The sequence below is a fragment of the Cephus cinctus genome, unplaced genomic scaffold (assembly GCF_000341935.2).
Source record: "Cephus cinctus unplaced genomic scaffold, Ccin1 Ccin1_scaffold1062, whole genome shotgun sequence".
Lineage (NCBI taxonomy): Eukaryota > Metazoa > Arthropoda > Insecta > Hymenoptera > Cephidae > Cephus > Cephus cinctus.
Window position 1 is genome coordinate 33,888 of NW_014333584.1, and position 24,394 is coordinate 58,281.

At 42.4% G+C, this 24,394-nt stretch overlaps 1 protein-coding gene across 21 annotated transcripts in view; it reads right to left on the minus strand.

Moving 5' to 3' along the window:
- Window position 1: 1 nt before the first annotated feature.
- LOC107271923 (serine/threonine-protein kinase mig-15) overlaps window positions 2–24,394 on the minus strand; it is a 37,832-nt gene continuing 13,439 nt past the window's right edge. The window contains exons 3-21 of one of the 21 annotated variants that reach the window (XM_015748523.2): window positions 22,049–22,105; window positions 19,003–19,047; window positions 18,395–18,677; window positions 18,095–18,306; window positions 17,773–18,001; window positions 17,075–17,317; window positions 16,760–16,935; window positions 15,592–15,612; window positions 14,602–14,787; window positions 14,264–14,367; window positions 13,825–13,892; window positions 13,579–13,655; window positions 10,724–11,554; window positions 5,265–5,399; window positions 2,011–2,221; window positions 1,689–1,909; window positions 1,283–1,600; window positions 900–1,199; window positions 3–801 (exon numbers count right to left, since the gene is read on the minus strand). In XM_015748523.2, the coding sequence (XP_015604009.1) occupies window positions 718–801; window positions 900–1,199; window positions 1,283–1,600; window positions 1,689–1,909; window positions 2,011–2,221; window positions 5,265–5,399; window positions 10,724–11,554; window positions 13,579–13,655; window positions 13,825–13,892; window positions 14,264–14,367; window positions 14,602–14,787; window positions 15,592–15,612; window positions 16,760–16,935; window positions 17,075–17,317; window positions 17,773–18,001; window positions 18,095–18,306; window positions 18,395–18,677; window positions 19,003–19,047; window positions 22,049–22,105 (3,801 nt within the window). In that variant the 3' untranslated portion in view covers window positions 3–717. Of the gene's footprint in view, window positions 802–899; window positions 1,200–1,282; window positions 1,604–1,688; window positions 1,910–2,010; window positions 2,222–5,264; window positions 5,400–10,723; window positions 11,555–13,578; window positions 13,656–13,812; window positions 13,893–14,263; window positions 14,368–14,601; window positions 14,788–15,591; window positions 15,613–16,759; window positions 16,945–17,074; window positions 17,318–17,772; window positions 18,002–18,094; window positions 18,307–18,394; window positions 18,678–19,002; window positions 19,048–22,048; window positions 22,106–24,394 lie in introns of all 21 variants that reach the window. The other 20 variants (XM_015748513.2, XM_015748509.2, XM_015748519.2 and 17 more) reach the window with 20 other exon arrangements.

Below are 24,394 nucleotides of genomic sequence, written 5' to 3' on the forward strand. Positions count from 1 at the left end.
AAAAAAAAAAAAAAAAAAAAAAAAGAGCCTGCTGTCGGCCCACGCGCAGAACTTACTGTATACGAGAAAAACGCAGACACGCTATTTTTTCCCCCGTGACTTCCGGCGAGGCAGGAAGATCAGAAGAAAACGTAAGGGAAAACCAAACGAATTCTCATGGATTTTCTTCCTTTCTTTTTTTCCCCTCTTTCTTCGGGGACGAAGAACAGTAAGACGATGTGACGATGGTACATATCTTTATATATAATACGTATAACCCCCGGAAAACGAAAAGTTCTCGAGGAAGCTCCAGACAGAGGCTCCTTAGCCATATAGTAATCGTCGTCAGCTCTGTCTCTCTCCCATTCGTAATATCTCGCCACACGTTATATTACTTCTTCATTCTATTTCCTATCACTAGACGCTGCTGCACGGGGTGCTGTTACTGCAGGGGCACATAAAAAAGCATAGAAACCTTTTTACAAGGAGATTGATGACGTTCAGTGTCCTTTGGGTATTTTGGAACGAGTGGAGCAAGTACTGCGGTCTGCCGTTGCTGTTGCTGTTGTTACGTTGATGCCGATGAGTGCACCGTGTCATTCCAGTCATAGTAGCACCTGGCAGTGAACAGTGAGTCAAGGGACGTACCGGACAGTATCCTAGTACACGCGGTGGATATGCTGGTGATGATGATGATACTCGCGACGATGGTGGGGCCAGGCGTGGCCTAATTCGGGATCACCAGTTGGCCATGCCGGGTTTATTCAATGTCATGAAATAGATCTGACAGGAGCTTCCGCTTTTCGCCGAGGAGAAGAACACCTGCGGAAGACGTAAAGAGCATCAATGTGAGAGGACGTTCGTCAGGTAAATGTTTCACCAGGTACGGACGTTGAGTTCAGTGATAAAATCTAGCGTACCTTATCGTTACGTTCACAAAGGAACTTGAGCCGTTGAGCCTTCTTGTGCATGAAGACGCCATCCAGGTGTCCACTCTCGACACTCCGGATCTCGATGGCCTTGTTTCCCCAGCCCATTATCTGCCCGGTGCCAATGTACGCGACGCTCGTAGGCATCTCGCCCCATTGCAAGACCATGGTTTTCGATACCCTGCCGTAAGTGTTCACGTATACGCCCTCGTTGTCGTAACAGAGGAGCAGCTGCATCCCGTTGCTGTTGGGTAGCATGACGATGCAGTGGGGACAAATGGGGCCTTGAGTCTGCGCGAAGAAGAGCAAGGAACAGTATTGTAACAAGCTGAGGAACAGTGCTGTCTGACTAGTACCCGAGGATGATAACTCACGTGCTTGGGTAGATAGATATCGTAGACAGTAGCGGAGTCCAGGTCGACGGCATGGAACCCATCGGCACTCCCGTAGATGACTTTGAGCCTGGTGCCCTCCTCAACGGTGAGGTCGACGAGGAGTGGCCTGTGGGCGAGTTCTCCAAACGATTTGAAGGCCATGAACTTGTGGTAGGGCTTTGGTGCCCAGGCGTAGATCTCTATCGAGTCCTTGAGGGCGATAACGAGGAACTTTATTCGCTCGTATTTGACTATCTTGAAGTGTACGGCGCCCTGGAGATCGCCGACGTTTATCCATCCGTTGCGTCGCTCCACTTGCTGCTGAAATTACAAAAAGTCGTATGAGTCTCACTGTTCTCCAGGGGTACCAACTGGGTCATCCTGGTTCCAGGTTACTGAGACTCACGTCGCTGTGCCCGTCGGTACGTAGGATCTTGCTCTTCAGCCAGGACAAATAATAAACTCGTACTCTATTCTTCTTTCCGCTTATGGTGATGAGGATGTTCTGTCCCTCGAGGACTTCCATTTGCTGAAACCGTCTCCTGCTGATCAGCTGATACACCTTACCCTGACCGCTCCTGTCCAGCAGCATCAATCCATTCTCAGTGCCAATGAGTAGATTCACACCTGGTGACAAAAGCAGCGAAAAGAACATTTATTTACTCCGCTCCAAAGAGACAAATGAATCCGTCCCTCTATCTTTTAAGGATATCCCTTGGGATACTCACCCCAGAGGGCAGCACAGAGAATTTCACTATTGAAGCGCTTCTTGTACTTGCGTATCTCAGGTGTGTCCGAGGCCAGGTCGTGACTCGTGGGTGTCACGTTGACGTTCACGTGGGACTCCCTCCTGGCAGGTCCAGCGCCGAAGCCAAAGGTCAGGAAGGACCTCTGCTTCTGTTGGAGCGCAAGAGGAGGTGATTTTACTGCTTGTCGGTACTGCAACAGATACAACCTCATGAATTGTCAGGTTCCTCGCGTATTCGACTCAAGTATTTTGATTTAATGGATATCGCCGACGAAGACGGTGGAGTAATTCAATTCAGTTATTATCAATTAGCAGCACTGATTAATCATCCAGACCGAGTCTTAATGAACTACATTAATTAGTTCACCGTCTCCTCGTTTTATCCACCAGAATTGGATTAGTGTGCCAGGATGCTTGAATATCAAATTACAAAGTAAGGTAGGGGTTAGACGTTTTCCCAAATAGATCTAAATCAATCTATTCGATTGATAACTCTCCTCCAGGTAGAAAAAAAATGCCCCATACTGTCCAAACATCTAGACTCGTTATCAGAGGTTAGTGAGCAAGAATAAATTATCAGTCAAGCCACGCATAGGAGAAGCCAATTGAATAGGAAGAAAAGGTGGATTGTAATCTTGAATGGTAAAAAGAGTCAAATGAAAGCAAAACAAAGAGAGAGAGTCTGAGATAATTAAAAAAGTAGAAAACAAAATGTCAAAGGTACCAAGATGCAAGATTGTACTCAAAGAATTTTAAATGGCAATATAACAGTAATAACGTTGAAATTAAGTAAAACAAATATATATATACAAAGCAACGAAAGAGAATAACAAACAACCCTTGAAGGAAAGTAGGGCAAAGGATCTTAAAGAAGGAAGCAAGATACATCAGGGTGGTCGATGCTGAAATTTTAATCATCACTACCGTAGCCTCATTTTCTTTTTTCATGTATCATGTGTTCTCGAAGCCCAACTCTGCTACATTTTCAATTTGTGCAAAAAAAAACAAAGAATTTACACCAGACCACCATCTCATCTTCTATACCCATTTCTCTCCACCCCGATATAATCTTCAATGTCCCATGGGATTCCACTAACTCAAGACTAATTCCCATCTCTTTATTTTATCAATTTATCATACTCCTCACTCACAATCCCCTTCACCAATAATCATTTAATTCAATCCGCTGAGCAACTTGACAAATGAAACATAACAAATACAGATTATTACACAATATCGGTTAAGCATAGAAAACAAATGGACAATACAAAGGACGTCCAGAGGAGTGTCCCAAGGAGGACATCCAAAAGTAAGAGTCATCAGGAAAAACCGTACAAGAATCATAAGAAGAGAGGGAGATATGAGAAAGTAAGAAAACAAAAATGTTATATACAAAAAACAAAAACAATATCAAAACAGAAAGATCTAGAACACCGTCAAATTGAAACAGCATTCCAAACTATCTAATGAGTTTAAGAGGTTCTAATAGAGTTTTATCAACAGACAGATCAATAAGGATACCAAAGTAACAAATCATAGTGACAGAGAGAGAGAGAGAGAGAGAGAGAGAGAGAGAGAGAGAGAGAAAGTGATAGACTAAAACAAAATGGTTCCTCCAGGTCCCCTCAGAAAGTTCATGGCCAAGTCGACACTGAATTGATGTAGATGAATGAAATACTTACATTGCAATTAGTATTGGGATTGGGGTGGTCAGTAGAGGGCCCTGCCCTTCGAGTTAGAGCTCCCGCGAGTCCCACAACACACAACATAATCCTGAATTAGTCACGCTGATTTTCCTTTATCCTTTACACTATTATTCATTTTCATTCAATTTTTCTTTTCCTTTTTTTTTTGTCTCTCTCAAACGCAATTACTCGCGTCTCGGATTGGCCTAATTGCTACGTCTGCGTGTTACCCTCTTTTTTCTCACTTATTCCAACATGAAAAATTACACAAAATCCACGTCCTAGTTGACGCGTGTCACGCACGCGTCTCCTGGACGTGCGAGAAAGCCACAAATTATGATAACAGACACTTGATAAGAGTTACGCAAGATTTCTAACGTAAAAATTACTCGAACGATATTGTCCAAAGGAAACAATAAATACTCATATGATTTTTCTACGTTCGGGGGTTATCTCTCTGAACCCTCGTCACTTTTCGGAATCTCTTTTACATTAATTTGACATACCACGATCGCCTATTAAACAATTGAGAAGGGGCTTGGCTTTCTCCCTGAATAACACACTCATTTTTGGCTTTTAACTTTTCTATCCGCGTTTCGTGCTCCTTCGGATCGATCGATCCAGCAATCAGGATCCACGAGGACAGTTGCTGGATCGTTCGCTTGGCATATTATAATTCGCACGTGACAGAACAAGAGAGTACAATAGTGGGAACCAAAAAAATAATATATATGTATACACATATAATACATATAACATAGAGAGAGAGAGAGAGAAAGAGAGAGAAAGAGTAGCTACTTCTTCAAAGATGCAAGGACGGAATCTCTCTATCGCTAGGTCCAAAAAAAAAAAGGTATTTAATCAAGTAGAGACAGAACGAGAGAAACGTAAATGTCGTATGTATAATAAAAAAAAAAAAAAAAATAAAAAAAAATGAACGAATAAACAGTATTAAATTATAAAGAAACGAAGAACGGTAACACGACGTGTCCAAGCGATCGCTATGAATATTTCGAAACTGAAGCTCGGCCGGAGACACGACGATCCAAGAAAACGAAGGATCGATCGATAACAGAGTTTCATTAATTTTACTTATTTACAATATAAGAAAATAATATAGATCCTTCGTCCTCGTGGCTCGATGTACAGTCTCGTCCACAAGTGCCTGGCAAGAGTATTCATGGTTCCTCGACGAGTCAAAAATCCTCTCCTCTTGCCAGATTCTTGTGTGGCGCAAAAACGAAGGACGTCACTCGAGTAAGCCACCATATGTATTCGACAGACAGTCGGTAGGTGTACGTGAAAGGGTGTCGTCTCTATTAAAAAAAAAAAAATAAATAAATAAACAAACAAACAAACAAGGTAGATATAGAGAGAGAAAAAAAAAGAGAGTGAGAGAGATAAAAGAAAAGAAAAAAAAAAAAAAAAAAAAAAAAAAAAAAAAAAAAAAAAAAAAAAAAAAAAAAAAGAGAGATAAAAAATTGTTCTATATATACGTAATCCGGCATTGTTCTTTCTTGTTTAGAAGAAATGCACATTCTTATCTGACCTCCTCGCTAGTCGACTTGTCCTGGCGTTGACCTGGCGACGATGTCAATAGGTCAGGAAGTACCGAGCTCGGCCGTGAACCTGGCGAGGAGTCCGATCGCTGGAACTCACCGCCACGTCGATCGCCTTCTCGACTCTGTAAAATGTCGTCGGTATCGATGAGAATTCATAAGGATCGACGAGGAAACGTCAAAGGAAGCGGGAAATTGCTAATCTATAAAGGTAGTGTACACACGGAGTATTATCTTGTGAAGTATTCAGGCGGAACGTGACCAGCGAGACATCAAAGTCTGAATTCGTGAGTAAATTGTATGTTTGAAAATTCAAAAATTATTTCCTCCTCGATATCTATAATGGATACAGGCGTCTCTTGTGTTTATTATCGCAGACTAGATCGAGATACCCACGTGGTCGACGGTCTGTCAGCTGAACTCTTGCGAGAGAAGTCAACTGGGGTCCTGTGTCATTCATGAATTCAGTCGTTTGACGGAGCTCGAGGTACGTCGTGCAGAGACAGAGAGAATAATAAAAGAAAAATAGAAGATAGGACGAAGGAGAAGAAAGAGAGAGAGAGAGAGAGAGAGAGAGAGAGAGAGAGAGAGAGAGAGAGAGAGAGAGTACGCGTATGGATAAAAGGAGAAAACAAAAGAGAAAGAGCAAAGTCTCAAGAAGGCTTTGGAAATGAAAGAGGAAAAGAGTCTCGGAGCTTTAAAGAGAAATGAAGTAAAGGATAAAAATAAAGATTCTTTGGAGTTTAAAATTAAGAAGAAGAAACAAAAAAGGGTGAGAAAGACAGCATAGCGCGGAGTTCGTGTAAAAATGATAAGGACAGCATGACGCAAGCTCGATTGACAAGTTAACGATAGTAAATGCTAAATTCTATCAATAAAGAGGAAGGTACCAGTGTCAAGAAACAATTACTCGACTCGGTATACACTATGACCTATGACACGACAGGTCGGTCAAGATAATGATCAAGGAATAATATAATTAAGAAAAAATCCCAACGTTCCAAAGGAACGTTCGAGAAGATATCCGTCGTATCGCCTTAACGACTAAGGTGAATTAAAGAATAAAATTTCGCAGTCATGCCAACGTAACGAGAAAAAATAATCGTGTCAGGAGACTGTTCAGACGTGAGTGTAAGTTAGTACAAGTGAGAGGGACACGTAGGACGAGATACATAACCAACAAAGACAATTAACAAAGATGTGCAAGAACAACGTCAAAACGCAATTGGATACATGACAGCTATAGCCAAGCACAACACAACGCATACAAAACGCACATGACTAACAAGAACGGTAGCGGTAGCACAAACAGAACAAAAAAAAAACATACAATAAGGATGAACGCACGAGAGTCAAAAAAAGAAACTGCGAGTAACGTAATGGGTATGAATTCATGTTTTCAAAAAAAAAAAAAAAAAAAAAAAAAAATTAAATTTTTTTCTTACACATTTCATTACTCGCAATGACTTATACAAAAAGTATATATAAATCCCTCTCGTTCTCTGTCATTAACAAACATTTATCGTTATTTTGCACTGGACGAAACGACGTGGATCTGGTTCTTTCCTTTTCTTGCCGCTCAAAGACAAGAAAACAAGACAAGCATGCTCCTCGAGTGGGGGGGCGCCACTGTTTTTTTTTTTTTTTTTTTTTTTTTATAAAACAATTAATGTAAATCTCAGCCCCCACCCCCAAATACCATCACTATCGAAAAGCTTTACGAAATCGCGTTAATTGTGTTATCGTGACTAGCGCTGACGCAACTCCGAAAGTAACGTTAATCGAGTATTAAGGGATTACTCGTGCGCGTTGTACATGGGAACGATACTGAACTACAGAAACCACGTGCTATCGGTGGGCATTTAATATAACAGCTTATCCATTGTGTCTTGAAGACAATAAAATATGGGTAACTGTAAAGAACAGGTTGATGAACAAAAATGAATCGCACAGAAGTGAATGAGTGATTAGGTAAAACGAATGAAAATTGAAAAAAAAAAAAAAAAAAAAAAAAAAAAAAAAACAAAGGACAAAGGCAACAAAAAATAAAGAGCAGCAAGAGGCGTGTGAGGCAATGCCATAGTAGGTAAATAATAGTCGGTAGGGCCATTGACAGCATTTTCTTTTTTTTTTTTCCTTTTTCTTTCCTTCTTCCGACACTCGTCCTCTATGTACAAGCATTTCTATTTTTTTTTTCTCCGATTCATGCAAAACTGTCACGACTACCAAAACCGATCCGTGGGTAGAGCCGTGAAAAATTTTAATGATCCTTCCATGAATTCATTGACTTGGCGATTCGATTTTTTTCGAAAATTTCAATTCGACTCGTCCATGCCAAATTGTAGAAACGCCGTGTTTCGTGTATTACTTTTTTTCCTCTTTTCTTTCTTATTCGCATCTCTCTCTCTCTCTCTCTCTCTCTTCTCCCACTGTAAGACTCGCGTCCACTCTAACCTCACTTTTCTCATTAATCATTAATATTCTCATTATCCGTTCTCCTCTTCCTCTTGTCACAGTTATCCCGCGTGACGATTTCTTTACACGACAAAATTTCACATTCCTCATTATCTTCTCCGGGCATCTTTACGCTCCATACGTATTTATGGTGCCGGCGTAGAAATTAACGTGGCTCCAGACACCTCGGTCTATAATCACGTCCGATCGGCATATCCTTTCCAGTAGGATCTTGGCCTGGCGTTTCTTTGGCTCCTGCTTTTCAAAATTCTCCTTCGACACGTGGACAGTGAAAGGTGAAACGGGGTTTCGCATAAGGTGGCTGGGGGGGGGCAGGTCAAGAGTTCGGATATTTTGGACAGAGACCTTATTGGTCGGTCTCGCTTTTTTTGGATTTTCATTTTTGTTAGCACAAAACACAACGGGGTTATTTTCGATCGAACACGCGGTCTCGAGCAGCCCACCGTGGCCAATCGACTCGGAGTAGCGAAATATTTTACATTTTTTACATTTTTTTTTTTTTTGAAACTAAAATTTGAACAATATTTCACATTCTTCCCCCTCCACGTCCTCCAACGCCAAAACTTTTTCTATCTCCGAAAGAACCCGCTTTCCGCGTGGTTATCGAATTTACATGGCTGCGGTGGGTTCGACGAAACTTTTGTTATCGGCTGTACGACTCGCGTACGTATTAATGGTATAATCAGTATCTACATTGTTAAAGGCTATTGTCTCTACGAGATTATGGAAAAAATAAAAAAAAGATCTCTTACACTCCCAAAATTAATATGTCCATGCGGTTATTCCCACAGGCCAGATTCAAAAAAGGTATTAATAATATTTGTATTATCATTATCCGTGTGTATGTAATATACATATATATAAAACAAAGAGTAAGAAGGAGAGAGAATAAATGTATAATCCGCTACCAAAGGATTAAAGAGAGAAGGAGACAGCGAGATAGAAATAAATATTAACAGAGAACAAGTTCAGCGCTTAATTAATTTTCATCTAATTAACGCGAATGACTCGAAATAAAGTACCGGCAGTAAAAAAGGACACGCTGCGTGCCGTCTGCTCCAATTTCGTTAATGCCGGGCAGCAGAGCGCAATTAATTGGTCAGTTGATTAATCGATTAATTTAGGGACGAGAGAATTTAGAGATGGAGGGGAAAGGGAATGAAATGAAATTGCAGAAAAGAGAGAGAGCGAGACTAAAGAGAAAAGTGTAAAGAATTTCACTTGACAGATCGATCTCAAGGATCAATCGACTTTGGACCTAAAGTACCTGAATGATCTCGAGGGAATTTCTCGAAGAAATTAATATTATCGCTTCTACGTTGATTATCAAAATAATTCATTTAACAGCTCACGCTAACGGGTATTACGAATCCTCGGGCCAGCGTATTGTGCGTGAAGAAGATGTTGAAAAGAAAAAAAAAACATTTAAACTTATGGCAAAGAACGGTGGATGCGCCTCTAGTGAAAAGCACTGTAGCTTCTTGTCGACTAGCCTCTATGAGATGTGTATATATATATATATATATATAATTAATAACGCTCACCAAACTATAATTACCAGAAGGTATTACTGTATACATGGGTCGATTGCCTAAGGGGGCGCCTATGATAAGCGCGATAAGCTAAGTCAAAGCTAGTAGAAAGCTGAATAACAGTGATATGCGAGGTGTATGTTTCTTCTAATTTTTTCGTTGGATTGGACGAAATTACGGGGAAGTGTTGTCTCTTTGTTTTTCGTTCAGGGACACGAGAGAGAAAGAGAGAGAGAGAGAGAGAGAGAGAGAGAGAGAGAGAGAGGACAGAGGGAATTTCCAAGGATTCCCCAGAGGAATGTCGAGATTAAATCGTTGCGTAGAAAAGACACCTTTTGGAGTAGGGTCGATAGGCCATAAAAAAAAAATAAAGGAAGGCAAGGGCGGAGGTCAAACACGTGGTAGTCAGAGGAGTTACAAATGTGTGTGTATATATATATATATGTATACATAAAGTAATAAGCACCGACAGAGACAAAGGAGCGACTGAAATTGAACGATATACATAAAGTGTCAATTTTTCATAAGACCTCCGAAAAATCGTCGATCCTCAGATTTAAGGGGGGGAGAGAGAGAGAAAAAAAAAATTTTTTTTTTCAAAGCAAGACGAATCTTCTTTCTTATTTGAAAAAAGCGACTTTTCTATTTTATCCCGTATAAGTTATATCATCCAGATAGCGCCCTGAGCCTGCCACCCCTCCCTGCCCCCCCTATACAGTATACCATAATTTATATACACACATATATATATAAACTCCAAGGGCAAAAGAAAATAACGAATGTCTAGGCCTCACTGAGGTCACAATGGATGCTCAGACTGCGTGACGTAAAGCCTGTATTGGCTAAGATAAAATAGGACAGTAAAGGAGGAGTCGGCTTACGGGGCCAGCTCGAGTATAACAATGAAAGAGTGTGAATTGGCTGAAAGTGAGGAAAAGATTGAAAAGGTAGAGAGAAAAAAGAAAGAGAGAGAACCGACGGGAAGTTAAAGGGGACTACAGGAGAACCCAGGACAGCAGTTAGATGGAAAAAGAAATTAGAGACAGACACCATATACATGTATATACGGTTTATGGGGTGGATCGAGTTAAATATATAATATTAATGTACGTCAGAAAGAAACGTTATGCGAGTCTCCTGTACAAGGTTAGGTTGGGTTAGGTGAAAAAAAAAAAAAAAAAATACGACGCTCAGTCCTCGGCTGCATATACGAAGTTATACGAAAGAGGCGTTTACGAATACAAGAATATCCCGTATTTAGTAGCGTTTGCTTGCTCTCTGGCATACAGGTACACGATATACGATATATCACAATGACATATATAATATATACATATATCCTGTTCTCTGACACAGTCTGCTGTACAATTGATTGCGGTAGGTTGTTGCTGTTATTATTATTATTATTTTGTTTTGGGGAGATCTGGCAGGGTGGGACTGACCTGAGTCACAGGGCTGTACTCGCTAGCCGTGGTACTAGCCGTCGACTTAATCGTCCCGGTATCGGAGGCCTCCAGCGGCCTACAACTCCGTCTCCGCATTTTCTCGGCCTCGCGCGAGAAACGTGCCTCGACGTCGAGCCGTCGGGCCTCCAGCTGTTCCCGTAAATCCTGCCGATTGCGAAAGACGATCTCGCTCTCGGTTTTCTCCCTCCTCGGCCTCTGGGGCCGCTCGCCAAACGAGAAGTCAGTGAGTACCGGTTCCCCGGGCGCGCTCTTCTTACCAGGGCCCGATATACCGGCCACGCTGATCTCGCTGCCGCGACGATTGCCGCTCGCGAATATACTGGCTTTCGAGTCGGACTTGTGAAGGTACGCGGAATGCCTCGTGGACGGGAAGAAGTCCGAGTTCTCTCTCCTGAAGGCACGGCTGAACGGTCCATTCGAGAGCTTCGAGTCCGACTCCTGTCGCCTGTGAAGCGGCTTCGGCTGATTCTGATGATTGTGCGAATGATGCTGCTGATGGTGGCTCTCGCGCTTCTTGTGCGAAGCGCTGCTGTTCGTCGTAGTTCCCGTAGTCGCCGTCGAGGTGGCGCCACCGCTCGTACCGTCGATCATCGTACCGCGCTTTAGGGTCCTGTCGCTCGACGATGACGTGGCGGTCGACGAACGCTCCTCGCTACTCGACTTGCTTGCCACCTCCTGTTTCATTTTATCCAACCTTTCGTTAAATCCTTGAAAGAAGCGGGTAAAGTCCCACTCCTTCAGGAGCAGCTGCTCGTCTATTTCCGAGCGACGGTTGTTTCCCGCTTTATCGTCCGGCTGATTAAGTTTCTACGCGGGCGGATAATGACAGAAATGACAAAAAAAAAAAAGATACATGCATAATATTCCTGACGTCGGTGGAAAATTTGTGGATCTTAGGGACGGTGAGTGGGTGGGTGGAATTGGAGGGCTATTATCTCGCTAATGTATATCCATTTTTTTTTTTTCGTCTCCTTTCGATAGTTACCCTCCTCGAACCTTCCTTGCTCTTTTCCCCCCCAAATCCAAACTCTCGCTCCGTCGATTCACGAGTCTGATAATTTTTTTTCATCACGCGACTAGAGGACGTCGTGCGTGACTTCGATCACGGGATTCCTGACCGTTGATTTTATACGAACTAGAGATTCTCTATCTACGTCCAGGTAAACGTCCGTTCTTTGGGTTACTTAACGTGAATACCATGTACTTTATTTTCCTACGTCCGCAACGCTACAAGATCCTAAACGATCGTCGTGCGGCCGTCAGTCGGTACTGGGTGCCAGAGAGTTTATGCAATTGTTAAAATTGATATGTGATGAAAATTCGTACATGAGGAAGGACAACTGACAGCGGACTTGTTGCACCAGGAGGATTGATCAGTTGGGTATAACAGCCTGTCGAGGTGATGGGTACTGTCTGCAATTGCACATGTAAATGCATATTTCTTTACTTTTTTTTTTTTTTTAGTGACAACGAGACTCCTGGATAACACGAGCGTGAACGTGGTAATGGATGCCAGTGAATTAGCTACGAACAAGGTAAGTGAAGGAGATGTAACGAGAAAACAAAAAAAAAAAGTTAAAAATAAATAACGCTAATAGTAAATGTAGATAATGCAGCACGATCCCTTCCTCTCATTCGCGACAGAGATCTTCTCCTTCCTTTTGCCTTTGTTCTTCCCACCGGTGACAAGGAGGAGAAAGGAAAAAGAAGGACAAGCACAGGATCTCCCATAGTTGAATTTTCCTCTTATCCCGTCACCGTTAATACACTCTTACACGTCGTCTCTGGCATATATTCACTGTGCTCTGAAACAGTGTACATTTTTCAGACCCAAACGAGCCACAGACGCGACATTAAATTTTTCGAAAAATCATTCAACTTCATCGTCGCTGAGCACCCGCTGACTTGGATATCCTCGCACGGCGGGCAAGGTTAATTTTTAGTGAAAACGAGGAAAATTCTGACTCAACGGAGAGCATACATGTACGTGATAAGAAACGTGTCCTTGTGTGGACATTTAAAAAAATATTTTTTTAATTAAAAAAAAAAAAAGAAAAAAAGCAACGTGTCACGTCGTCTCGTATGTGAAGCGTGAACATCGAGGCAAAGTGCTACTGACACTTAAATTACGTGAAATATATAAATATAATGTGCGTATATATATATATATATATATTTATAGTATATGCACATATACCGTGTGTGTATATACATATACACAAATACAGATAGGATACAGATAACAGAGGTGTACGATAACCATCGGCACACATAAACTACTTATACAGTGTGTGTGTGTATATATATGTATACAGACAGAAATCTCTCCCCTCCGACTTTTTGGAAAAGCCACTGGTCAAGGATAAAGACAAGAATTAACAACGAAAAGAAATCGTATCCCAAAAGTCCAATTTCAAAAGTGAACATTGATTCTTCACTGTGATATTACAGCTATAACGTGAATGATCCCAATGGGATTGATTTTGAAAAAAAAAAAAAAAAAAAAAAAAAAAAAAAAAAAAATTTTTTTATTCCCATCTCGTCGGTATAAGAATAAATCGCGAGGATGCTTTATTATGAAATCGGAAATTGGCGTCGATCTTCGGGCGAAGAGCGAGCGTTTCCAGAGTCGTAAGATAAAATGTCCCACAATATAGATAATACTCGGTTGCAAGAACGTTCAAGAGATACACGATGTGATAAGTAATGACTTGTACACGGCAGTTGCGTTTTGTAAGGGTGAAAAAAAAATAAAAAATAAAAAGTGATTATCAGTGCTACGTGAGTCTGGGTTGCAGGATACGATAAGAAGCAAAATTTGGATTACTTACTCGTTTCATGACTAAGGTGCGATCGCCCGATTCTTCCTCGTCGGGTGTTGGGGGCAGAGGTCGATTTGGTGCGCCACCTGTCGGTAAAGAAGATTCGAGTTAGGTGTATGTATATGTATTTGAATCAAGTAATTAAAAATGTATCAATAGGCAGGACTGAAAATGACAATTGGAATAAAATTGTAATATATATTAGTATAAGAGTAATAAAGAAAGTCGATACGTTTCTCCTACCTTTTGGCTTACCTTCGTGGTGAGAATTCTGAGCATTGTGGGACGAGTCCGACGACGGTCTGAAAGGAGAAAATTCAGGGCTGGAGCGGCAAAAATAAAGACCGGGATTGATGAAGCGATGACGGGTGTGCAGAGCAGATGATGATGATGATGATGATGATGATGAACCGCGATGAAATTGATGAGTTTCGATGAGGTAAAACAAAATGGGAATAAGGACGATAAGAATGGCATTAGTAATAATTACATTGAAATATAAATATTAACATGGAAAGCCTGTTACGAGCGCCTGACAACGATTCGTGACTCCAGGACGAACAGGCGTTCCAATAGAGTACATTGGTTCATTACCGGAAGTGATAGCAAGACGTATGAAGAGCATGACAGTGACGAAGGACAATGAACCAACGATTATTAAATTATCGTATAATCGACTGAACGTTATACTAACAGTGGCTTGGGTGGATCACTGGCCAACAAGGTTCCGTCGTTCCTCATATTGCTTCCGCTGGGATCCTCGATATCGTCGTCGCTGTCACTTTCGATTGACAGTGCCTAAAAGGAAAAGAAAAAAAGTTGTTCCGGGTAACACAAGATTCCCCAACACATAGGCAGATCGAATTGTCAAATTGTAGTGGCAAAGTGATCGAGAGAGCGAAGTAGTCAAAAAAAAAAAGCAGATAGCGCTGCATACGCAAAGTGCACGGAGTAAAGTTGGATTAGCAGTAGCTCATTATTATTAAATGACAATTGATCAACAAAGAAGTCCAATAGCTTCCACGTGCTTACTTGATCGAGAATACTGGAAGATTGTGGCATCTGCTTGCTGTTCTGCTCGTTGCTAGGCGCCGAATTCGACACGGATGTCGATGCCGGGGGCGCAGACGTTTTGTGCTGCCTGTTGGGCCTCGGCGGGGCCTCAGGGCCCTGCGACACACCAAGCTCGTTGAGTTGAGCAGCCAGCATGTCCAAGTCCTACCACCCGCACACACACACGACCCTGTTAGTCACTGCCGAGACACCACATCCTAGTATTACAGAAGCCGTCGAGGTCCTGGTCCATCCATAAGAATCTATCCAGGACCCACTGAGAGGTGTCGCAAGAACGGTCCAGGACGCTCCCAATCAAGTCTTTGGGCCCTTTGTAGATTCGTTAGGGATAGACCTGGGACCTTCGACGCGACGACTTGTTAGTCGATGGATCATCGATAGGTACGATCACAGTGTTCCATTGGCTTCCCACGTTAATGACTTATGGATCGATACTGATATTTGTTAATGATTGATTAATATATAAGCACTGGACTAGCAAACAGGTAATATTACTCCGACAAAGCTTTCCTTTACCATGAGCCACGTACATCTGGGTTAGTTTAGATGCATCCATCTGATTCCATGACAACCAATGACGTATGATCATCCAAATTAATTTCGTTAACAGTCTGTGCGATCGACAGATGGAATCTACGAGATTCATCGTCCTTTCTGCTTTCATTTGAAATAATCGAGTTTTATCGTACATTAAAATGACAAGGACGTCGTGATAACATTGTTAAAGCGTGAACGAGTATAAACGCCGTGCGCAGTTGAGTGTAACAGTGGATGCACAGTGGCAGATGTATAACGAGTAGTGTTGCCGGTGAGACGGTATTTGAAAAATGAAGAAAAAAAAAAAAATTAAACAGAAAAATCCATGAAGGTAGAACAAAGAGTAAGGCGAGGAAGACAGAGCGGCGAAGAAACTTGAAGAACTAGAAGAAGGTCGTGTTGTCTTCTTACCTCCGGCCTCCTCGGCGGCAGCTACAGTACATGAACATGAAAAAAAAAAGAGAAAAACCAAATACATTCCAAAGCCAAACGCAACAGGCTTTTATCTAGGATTTTCTATATTTGTGCACGTGTCTTTGATAAGAGATACGTGCGCGCGACATCTGGCGCCAAGCGGGGTGGACAAAAACAATTTTTGTTCCGTGCCGCAAAAAGCTCCGCCCTCGTGTATCCGGAGTACGTTTCGCAAGGCGGCAGAAAGCCAATAATCTAATAAAAAGAGCGCGAACGTATCGCTTGTTTCAGTAATACCAATTGCCATCGTATTTCCCGAGTCAGGGACGACGATAATCGTCTAAGAAAGAAACGATTGTTTTCGCCCCGAGAAGTACACGTGACAGGCGCGTAACAATGAGTCTTTATCGCGTTGACTGTAAGAAAAAATATATATATTCTTTGACTGTCAAATTGATTAAAAGTTCTTAACCTCGAGACGTGGCGAAGCCTCGGGACGCCGCCGGGGCTGGCAGTGCTTAATGAGACAAGTGCTGTGTCCGGCGCACTATAGGCACGTTAACGTAGGTCGTGAATTCTAACGTGAAATTGCGAGATTCGTATGACAGACAGAAAAGGGACAAAGATAAGAGAGAGAGAGAAAAAAAAGAGAAACAAGTCAGATGTACAGAGAGCGAAGTAAGAGAACCGTGAGACTGGCTTTAAGGGTAAAATGGCCACGAGCCACCATAAGAACAATGTTAGATATGCCATAGGCATTACATATTTTGATTGAGAGAAAAAAAAGAGCTAAAAACAGATAATCAATTGACCAGATCTCTGGCAGCATTAACGGAGCAGCATCACCAGTGGCAGCTGTGTGATTATATTCTCGTGCTACTCGTGTAAACGATCTTCTCCATATCTCCTAGGAGTTCCTTGGGTAAGACCAGAATTCGAGAATTTCAAGAGTGAGCTAATAACTCGAAATAGAATCGATAGTGTCTGTGAGCGCAAGTCCCAATCCCATTGAGATCCAAATGGCTGGGAGTAGAGAGATCATAATTGAACGCGTCTCCTGCTGGGCCCTTGTTCATCTGAGCAATAGAAAGTAAGTCGTGTGCATACGCATGGCATAACTAATGTTTAGGGCATGACCAGTAAAAGTATAAAGGACGTTCCTTACCATTGGTTTAAATATCTGACTGTTTCTCTGCGGTGCTGACTGCCCGCCGGAGCCAGCGGCACTTCCGCCGCCGCTCGACGGCGCTTGGTGATTCGAAGGTGGCGTGGAGACCTTGTGCGGCTGACGTGGATCGTCTCTTGGCGTTGGGGGCAAGGGTCGCGACGGTGGCTGTGGGTCTGGCACCACTGCAGGTTAGAAAGTACCAATGGCAAAGACATGCAATAAGGAACGAGGGTCCGAATCCCCCCGGAGTGCGGCATCCTGGTGTTTTAAACCTGGTCGCAAAGACTCGGGCCACTCAAAGTTCTCGCTTACCGATCAGTCTGTGCGGAATAGCCGGTCTAGCCGGCGGTCCAGGCTCGGGAATTTCCCGTCGTCCCTTGTCCTTGGCCGGTGGCTGTGGCACGTCCTGGGTGAGCGTTCGACCTTCCTGGATCTGTTGGAAGTTACGTCTGAGGGTGTCGCCACCTGGTGCTTGAACTATCGAGGACGGCTCACCGGCCAGGGCTGGTTCCTCCTCCTCGTTCTCGCTGCCGCTGTACCGATAGTCCTCGCGCTCTGCAACGGTACGGGGATATGGTGTATTATTTATCATCCAAGAGAAAGATAAAGCAAAGTACAAATCGTTAGTGCGTTTAACGAGTGGCTCTTCTGCTTGCTCCAAGAGCATCCATTATCGGTCTTGTTGGACGAACGAGTTGTGGAGAAAATAATATTTACTGGAGGCAATATAGCGATAAAGGGAATTTCTATACGCGATAACTCCTCGGTAATTGCAGCACAAATTGCGGTCTAGAGGGGAAGGAGACTAATTGCTTGGACGATATAGTCGATGGAAGAAAAAGAAGTAATGAAAGTTGAACAAAAAGAGGAACCAGATGAAAAATTTTCGTCGCTACAATAAAATTGTACGGCGCTCGAGCGTCTTCTCTGTCCCGCGGAAGTAGAAGTTGCCCGGAACAATTTCCAGACCCTCGTATGGCTACTCGTTCCACGTAGGCGGGCCAAATTACCTTTCTCCTGTTTGCGCTTCTTGCACCGGTCGATGTGATCCTTAAGCTGAATTCTCACTTGTCGCTCGGTCGGTTGGTCCCGTATGAACGGATGCTTGAGGAGCTGTTCTGTGTAAGGCCTCTGGTGATAATCCTTCACTAGGACGGTCTCGATAAAGCCGTGAAACTTTTTCGCCCACTTCTTCGACTTGAGTCGCGGTGGCGGATTGCGTGGAATCAGGAAGAGCGCCTGGTTGCAAAATCAAACGACGATTAGATGACGGTCGGCGCCGTTAAAGAAAAAATATACCGGAAGTCCCGTACGAGACAAAAATAAACTTACTCTCATGGGATGAAGGTCGCAGAGCGGTGGCTGTGACTCGGCCATTTCTAAAGCAGTTATACCCAGTGACCAGAGGTCACTTCTGTTGTCGTAGGTCGCATCCGGATTCTCGTCGCAAGCGATTACTTCCGGCGCCATCCAATATGGCGTACCGATGAAGGTATTCCTACGTCCTATTGTCCTGTCCAGTTGTGCGCTTACTCCAAAGTCGACTGTGCATCAGAGAAAGCAATTAGATAGCAAATCCCCTATTATGCCAACTACAAATTTCATCCTAGATCCGTCTACTGGGAAACTCACCGAGCTTGACTTCAGCATTGTCTGTGAGCAGAACGTTCTGTCCCTTTATATCCCTGTGGATGACTTTGTTGCTATGAAGATAACTAAGTCCACGAAGTATCTCCCTGGAAATGTAGGCGATCCATTCCTCCTTGAGACTCTGGCCCTTGGTGGATTTCACCAGGTCCGTCACGGAGCCAGCTCCGCAGTACTCCATAACCAGCCACAATTGATCGTCCTTACCAGGTGGTGACTTTTTGATAAATGCCCCATAGTACGTTGCTATGTTTCTGTGATTCGAGTACTAAAAGCAAAACGATGTACTGATCAGTGTAAAATCACCCAACGATCCCATCTAACGTATTCCTCAATCTTTGAGCAGTATTCGCTACAAAGTGGAACAGCATCGACCATACGTCTTATGCAATTAGCCGTCAGTAAAGATTTTTCTTAAAATTCCAAAAAAAAGTGCAGATTCTCTATTTTCACAAACTTTTTGTCCTTGAAAGGACAATCTAAAAAAGGAATGTTACAAATCAAACAAGTTTTAATGGATTCTGGTTGTAACAGTGATTACATAAAACACTTCCACAAACTCCATACTGTTCCACCTGATAACTCCATCTTACCCTCTTGAGCACATTGATTTCTAACTTGATTTCCTCTTCCTCGTCCTGAAACAGACAAAAAAACTCGAATTAAATTTACTCAGCCTTCACCTGGCGCATTAATAATTGACTCCAGTAGTAGCACGAGGATATAGCTCTCGAATGCTACACACACCACAGTCATCCTGATACAGTAAATTACAAAGGGGTGCATCAGGTAGGTACATACGTAGGAGTCAAGACGTATCCCAAGAGCTAAGTGCAAAACAGGTTTCCCACTGGCTATAATAGACGTCTGTTAACTGACCCTGGACTATTACGTACAAGTACTCCTGGAGCACATCAGGAATCCACTAGACTGAATTATACCTGACAGGGAATCTCCAGTACGCATAAAGTCTTAGTCATACCTGAGATATGATATAAAGCTCCAGCGAACAAGGAATTCAAAAAATTACTTTCCACTACGTACCACAATTCTACAACTTATACCTAATACAATATTCATCCACTGCGTAGGCATCATTATACACATATGGTGTAACAAGAATAGGATGGGCACTACGCAGCCACACAATGAGCATCCATATGACAATTAACGTAATTACAATCTCCCTCATCACCCTTACAATCATTATTAGCCATCCTCTCATTAAATTGACTAAACAAGCGTCTCCTGCAGGTCCTAAGGGATAGGGAGGGATCAATTAAAAAAAGTCAACTCCCATAACGGTCATCCCTCAACAAGACCAGTCTACTTCATTACTTAAACAGCCCCCGCAGTAGTCAGTATTAGGATCAGCGAAGAGTATGAATACCTAACAAAAGTTCACAGCAACAATAAGTGAACATAGGTCAGGACACTTGAAACAGAAGAAATTTCCTAAATACAAAAATCTCTTCCAAACAGACAGCAAATGATTCTATGCCAGTACAAATTTCGTAAATCCGCCTACACAGTTTCTTAAGATACCATTGAAAACGTATAACGGGTGTTCAGTTTATTCCCTAATGAATGCCAGAGTTTACCTTTCACAATACACATATATAAATACAGGTGGCAGCAGCGACAACCGATTTACAGACAGGCTTAACCGCAGCTACAAGAGAAGTGCATAGCTGCGGTTGCATTAACGGATTCTCCGGTGCATCCTGAGAGATAGAATTTCGCCACCTGTACATTATATACCTATATGCGTATACATATAACACCAGAGAGTGACACGTCACGAGGACACTCAGGCAACCTACATCCGTTCAAAAGGAAACCGCAAGTCGTTTAAGACTCTCAACGAAAACGGAACGACCATACAAATACCAATAATTCTTTTCGAGTCAAAAGTCGGAATACATTTTCAATATTCCCACGTAACGATATGTGCATCCTGGGACGAGTCCTGATCCTTATGATGAACGTGCTCTCGCAGAAGACGCGCGTGATGGGAACGTAGTTTAGCACGTACATAAATAACGTACGTGCATACACCATAGGTGGACTCTGGTTATTTATCTCATACGTAGTATCCATACGCGTAAGTGCAGTGTGGTACGAAGGGCATGCGAGGAGAGGAGACGCATGTTCAGGGTGTCTCAACAAGTACACAAGAAGTCTGGAAGAAGGGAAAAAAGATTTTTAAAAATACAATAAACGAATAGGAGAAAGTCAGCCATTGAATTAGATACATAAGGGGGGGAGACAAGGTGGACAAGGAGTGAAAGCCATGAGAGAGAGTATATGGGAAAAAAATTTATATGAATTAATACCGTCCATGGTATTGTACCATGATCACCCGTTATAGCCTGTTCACCAGGTGGTTTACGTAAACGTAAACGCGTAACGATCGCGCAAACCGATTCGCAATGGCAGCAACGAAGAAGCCGAACGGGCACGTCACGTTCGCTAGCGTGATAGTGGGCGGTCTATCTCTTTTTATTACACATGGTGTGTGAATATATATATATATATATATATATACACGAAAGAGCTGCCATTAGCATAAACGTGTGTCTCCAAGAGGTAGAGAAGTATGGTCATAGTTCCTATTCGTAGTTGGTCCTGATCCTGAGGAAATATCCGCTATACACGAAAGAGCTGCCATTAGCATAAACGAAGAAGCCGAACGGGCACGTCACGTTCGCTAGCGTGATAGTGGGCGGTCTATCTCTTTTTATTACACATGGTGTGTGAATATATATATATATATATATATATACACGAAAGAGCTGCCATTAGCATAAACGTGTGTCTCCAAGAGGTAGAGAAGTATGGTCATAGTTCCTATTCGTAGTTGGTCCTGATCCTGAGGAAATATCCGCTAACGGCTCTTTTCAGAATCCTTCGTAGGCACAGTTTCTGTTGGATTTATCCATGTACGGACTTGTTATGTATATAGTGGTAGCTAGTATTAGAGACTAAATTCTCGCTGTCTCCCAGGAATAACGTTAAAAGTCCCAGACGCACATATGTGGATCTTATGTACATATGCGATACGTATAGGTTAGAGTTTCCTTCCATTCCTGACCAACCGTTTCTCTGTCACTGTCTGTATACCGGTGGGTTTCTCGGGTTGCTTCGACTTTGCCAGGGCGCCACACCACGTATTCCAAAACCTGTTTTTCTTCGGCAAAACGAAAAGCGTGAACCCCACGGAGCTCGCGGAACGGTCGAGAAGACCGGGATGGCTGTGCAGGAACCACCGATGCAAAATGGATGAGCCAAATGCATTGGTATATATCTTGCCACTGGGTATGAGCTACGTGGTGAATTATATTAGGAAGGAGTTTATACGGTTGAACCGTGAAGGACTAAAGGACAGAGGAATTAAATTTTAAACGAATTTATGGATTTTGCGACATTCCCCGTACGAACCTTCGTCAGCTGAATTATTAGGTGGATGAGGTGGGGTGAAATATTTTAAATAATTTATAAAATCCATGACTGATTTTTGCTTGGAAATTTTGCATACCCAAACGCTGTTGTGAGAGCGATAAAGATAATTCAGCTGATTTGAAATCTTTTATCACTGATAAAAGTCTTGATTGTTATCTTAATTCATAGAATTCTCACCTCGGTGACGTCCATGACTTTGATCGCTGCCAGCTGACCAGTCTTCGTGTGTCGACCCTGAAAACAGAAAGAATTCGATGATTAAATCATTAAGAAAATAAAAATATATATATACAAACAATGTATATGTAACATAATATATAAAAAAAAAATAATATCTCAACCTAAATATCCATATGCGTACTCATATGTGTCTGAAGCAGTGGACAGTCTCCCAAGGGGAAGAAGATCGTGCAACTTCCACGAAGAAGACTGATGATTCATCTATCAGTTACAAGCGAGAAAGAGAGAGAGAGAAAGAAGGGTAGAGAAAATAAATGAGAATTCTACGGGTTATCCGAGTGCGACTGGTTCCTTCCCAGAATAACAAGGATAAGAAGAGTCACGATTTCCCTTCTACGAATTCCAGCCTGAATCCCACACCACATTTGATATGATAATTCAAACAAAAACATTCACCACTGACTTCCCCCTCGATCAGATCAAAGCTCCCAGTTAGTATATAATGTAACAATAAAATTGAAGATCGAGACTAAAGGACTTTCGTAACCTACAGAAAAGAAAAAGAGAGAACGTTACTCAGTCTGATTCCCATGATAAAAATCGAAAGAATTATCTCCACACACAGAAAGCTCCTTCACTCTCTGATTCGTCTGGCAATCCTGCCACAAGTTCGGTCATTATTCTCCAATGTTTTTGACGTTTCCAGAGGACTCGCTGCTTCGCACACATTTTCATTCTGGCTTCTCGTAACAAAGCGATATATGGGCGTTCTCTTTTTTTTTTCGCTTCCTCCCTATCTGTCACCCCAAGTACAGAATAGAAAGAAAAGTAAAGAGAGAGAGAGAAGCTCGTTGAAAAACACGTCAAAGGACATTTTACGCCGCGCGGTTACTTACCCACAGCCATGAGTACAGAAGTACAAAAGTACTGCGGATAGGTTAGAATAAAAGAATATACGACGACGAGTGTCCCGTCTGACTTTACGTATTTGTTCCGTTACGACCGGACACACCGAGTTTACACGGACTGTCAACCCATCATCACCGAAATAAGCCGATTACATTCTCGAGAAAGACGACTCCGTGAGCTTCCTGTTTTCTTCTTTCAAACTATTTCGTTCGTAACGACTTCTTTATCGAGTTGCCATTTTTCGCCGCTAGATGGAGCAGCGGCGCTAGCGGCGGTGGCGTCGAGACTAGACGAGAAATCTACATTGGAATTTTCCCTTGCAACTATTGCCAGCTACTTTTAAAATATAAATACACCACACAGTGAAATACGCAACGGTATTCTCGAATTCAATTGTGTTACGATTTAGATTCCAGGAAGGTGATTCATTGTCCCATTAAATCTTGCGTCATTCCCGATCTATTCGTTCGACTCGGAGGAATTTTAATCTGTCAATTGCACGTAAGCAAGCGAAGTAACGTTATATCAGAAGAAGGCTTTCACTCCTTTTTTGATTTTTTCAAGGGACTAAACGGCAACCTGTATCAGCGTTCAAGACAGATTATCACTGATGAATTCCCCAGGGAGTGATTACGTATGAATGAAACTCTTTAATTCCATAAGCCCGTATCGTTTAACGCGAGTTTATTCCTGGTCACCTTGTATTAAGGATTCCATGGCGCCCACGTAAAAAGTCCGCACGAGACAGTTCAGTGAAAGTTATCAGTACCTATATATACGTGGCTGCCTGCCTAAGTGTCTGCTTACTTGCAAAATAAAATATATAAATAGAAAAAAGCCAATTTATTTTTAAAAATTCCGTCTTTCTACAGAATATACAACGGCTAACCCTAAACCTGACGAACACCCGGCTATTAGTAGTTGGTTATGTAAACTCCAGCCACGTGGACAGTGCCGAATCGACAAATTCCAAGACGTCTGAGTATAAGAAATTGAAGACAAAGAAAAAAAGAAAGGCATTCCCACGCGCTTCCTTCCTTGTGCGTTTGTCACGCTTAAAATTTCACCACAGCAAAAAGACATGGAATTCCGTCCAACAAACGTTGTACGGTAATTGCCTTCGACGTTATCCCATACTCAGCAGGTAATTTAATGATAACAGGAGTCAAGCCCATTGCAAACGAACTCGCACGTCAACGGATCAAACTCATTTTTCTATAATCTTACGTGTGTACCTTCTGCTTTTAAAAGGAGGGCGTATGAACAGCCCTGAAAAATAGCTGTGGCCAGGAATTTCTCGAATCATCAGAATCTCGTGAATCGCTCGCCGAGAAACTGTGTCTTGTACATTAACATGTACACGTACGCCTCTGAGAGTAGGTCTGCAGTGAATATATATATATATTCATATACCAGAGAGGAATGCTAAACGCG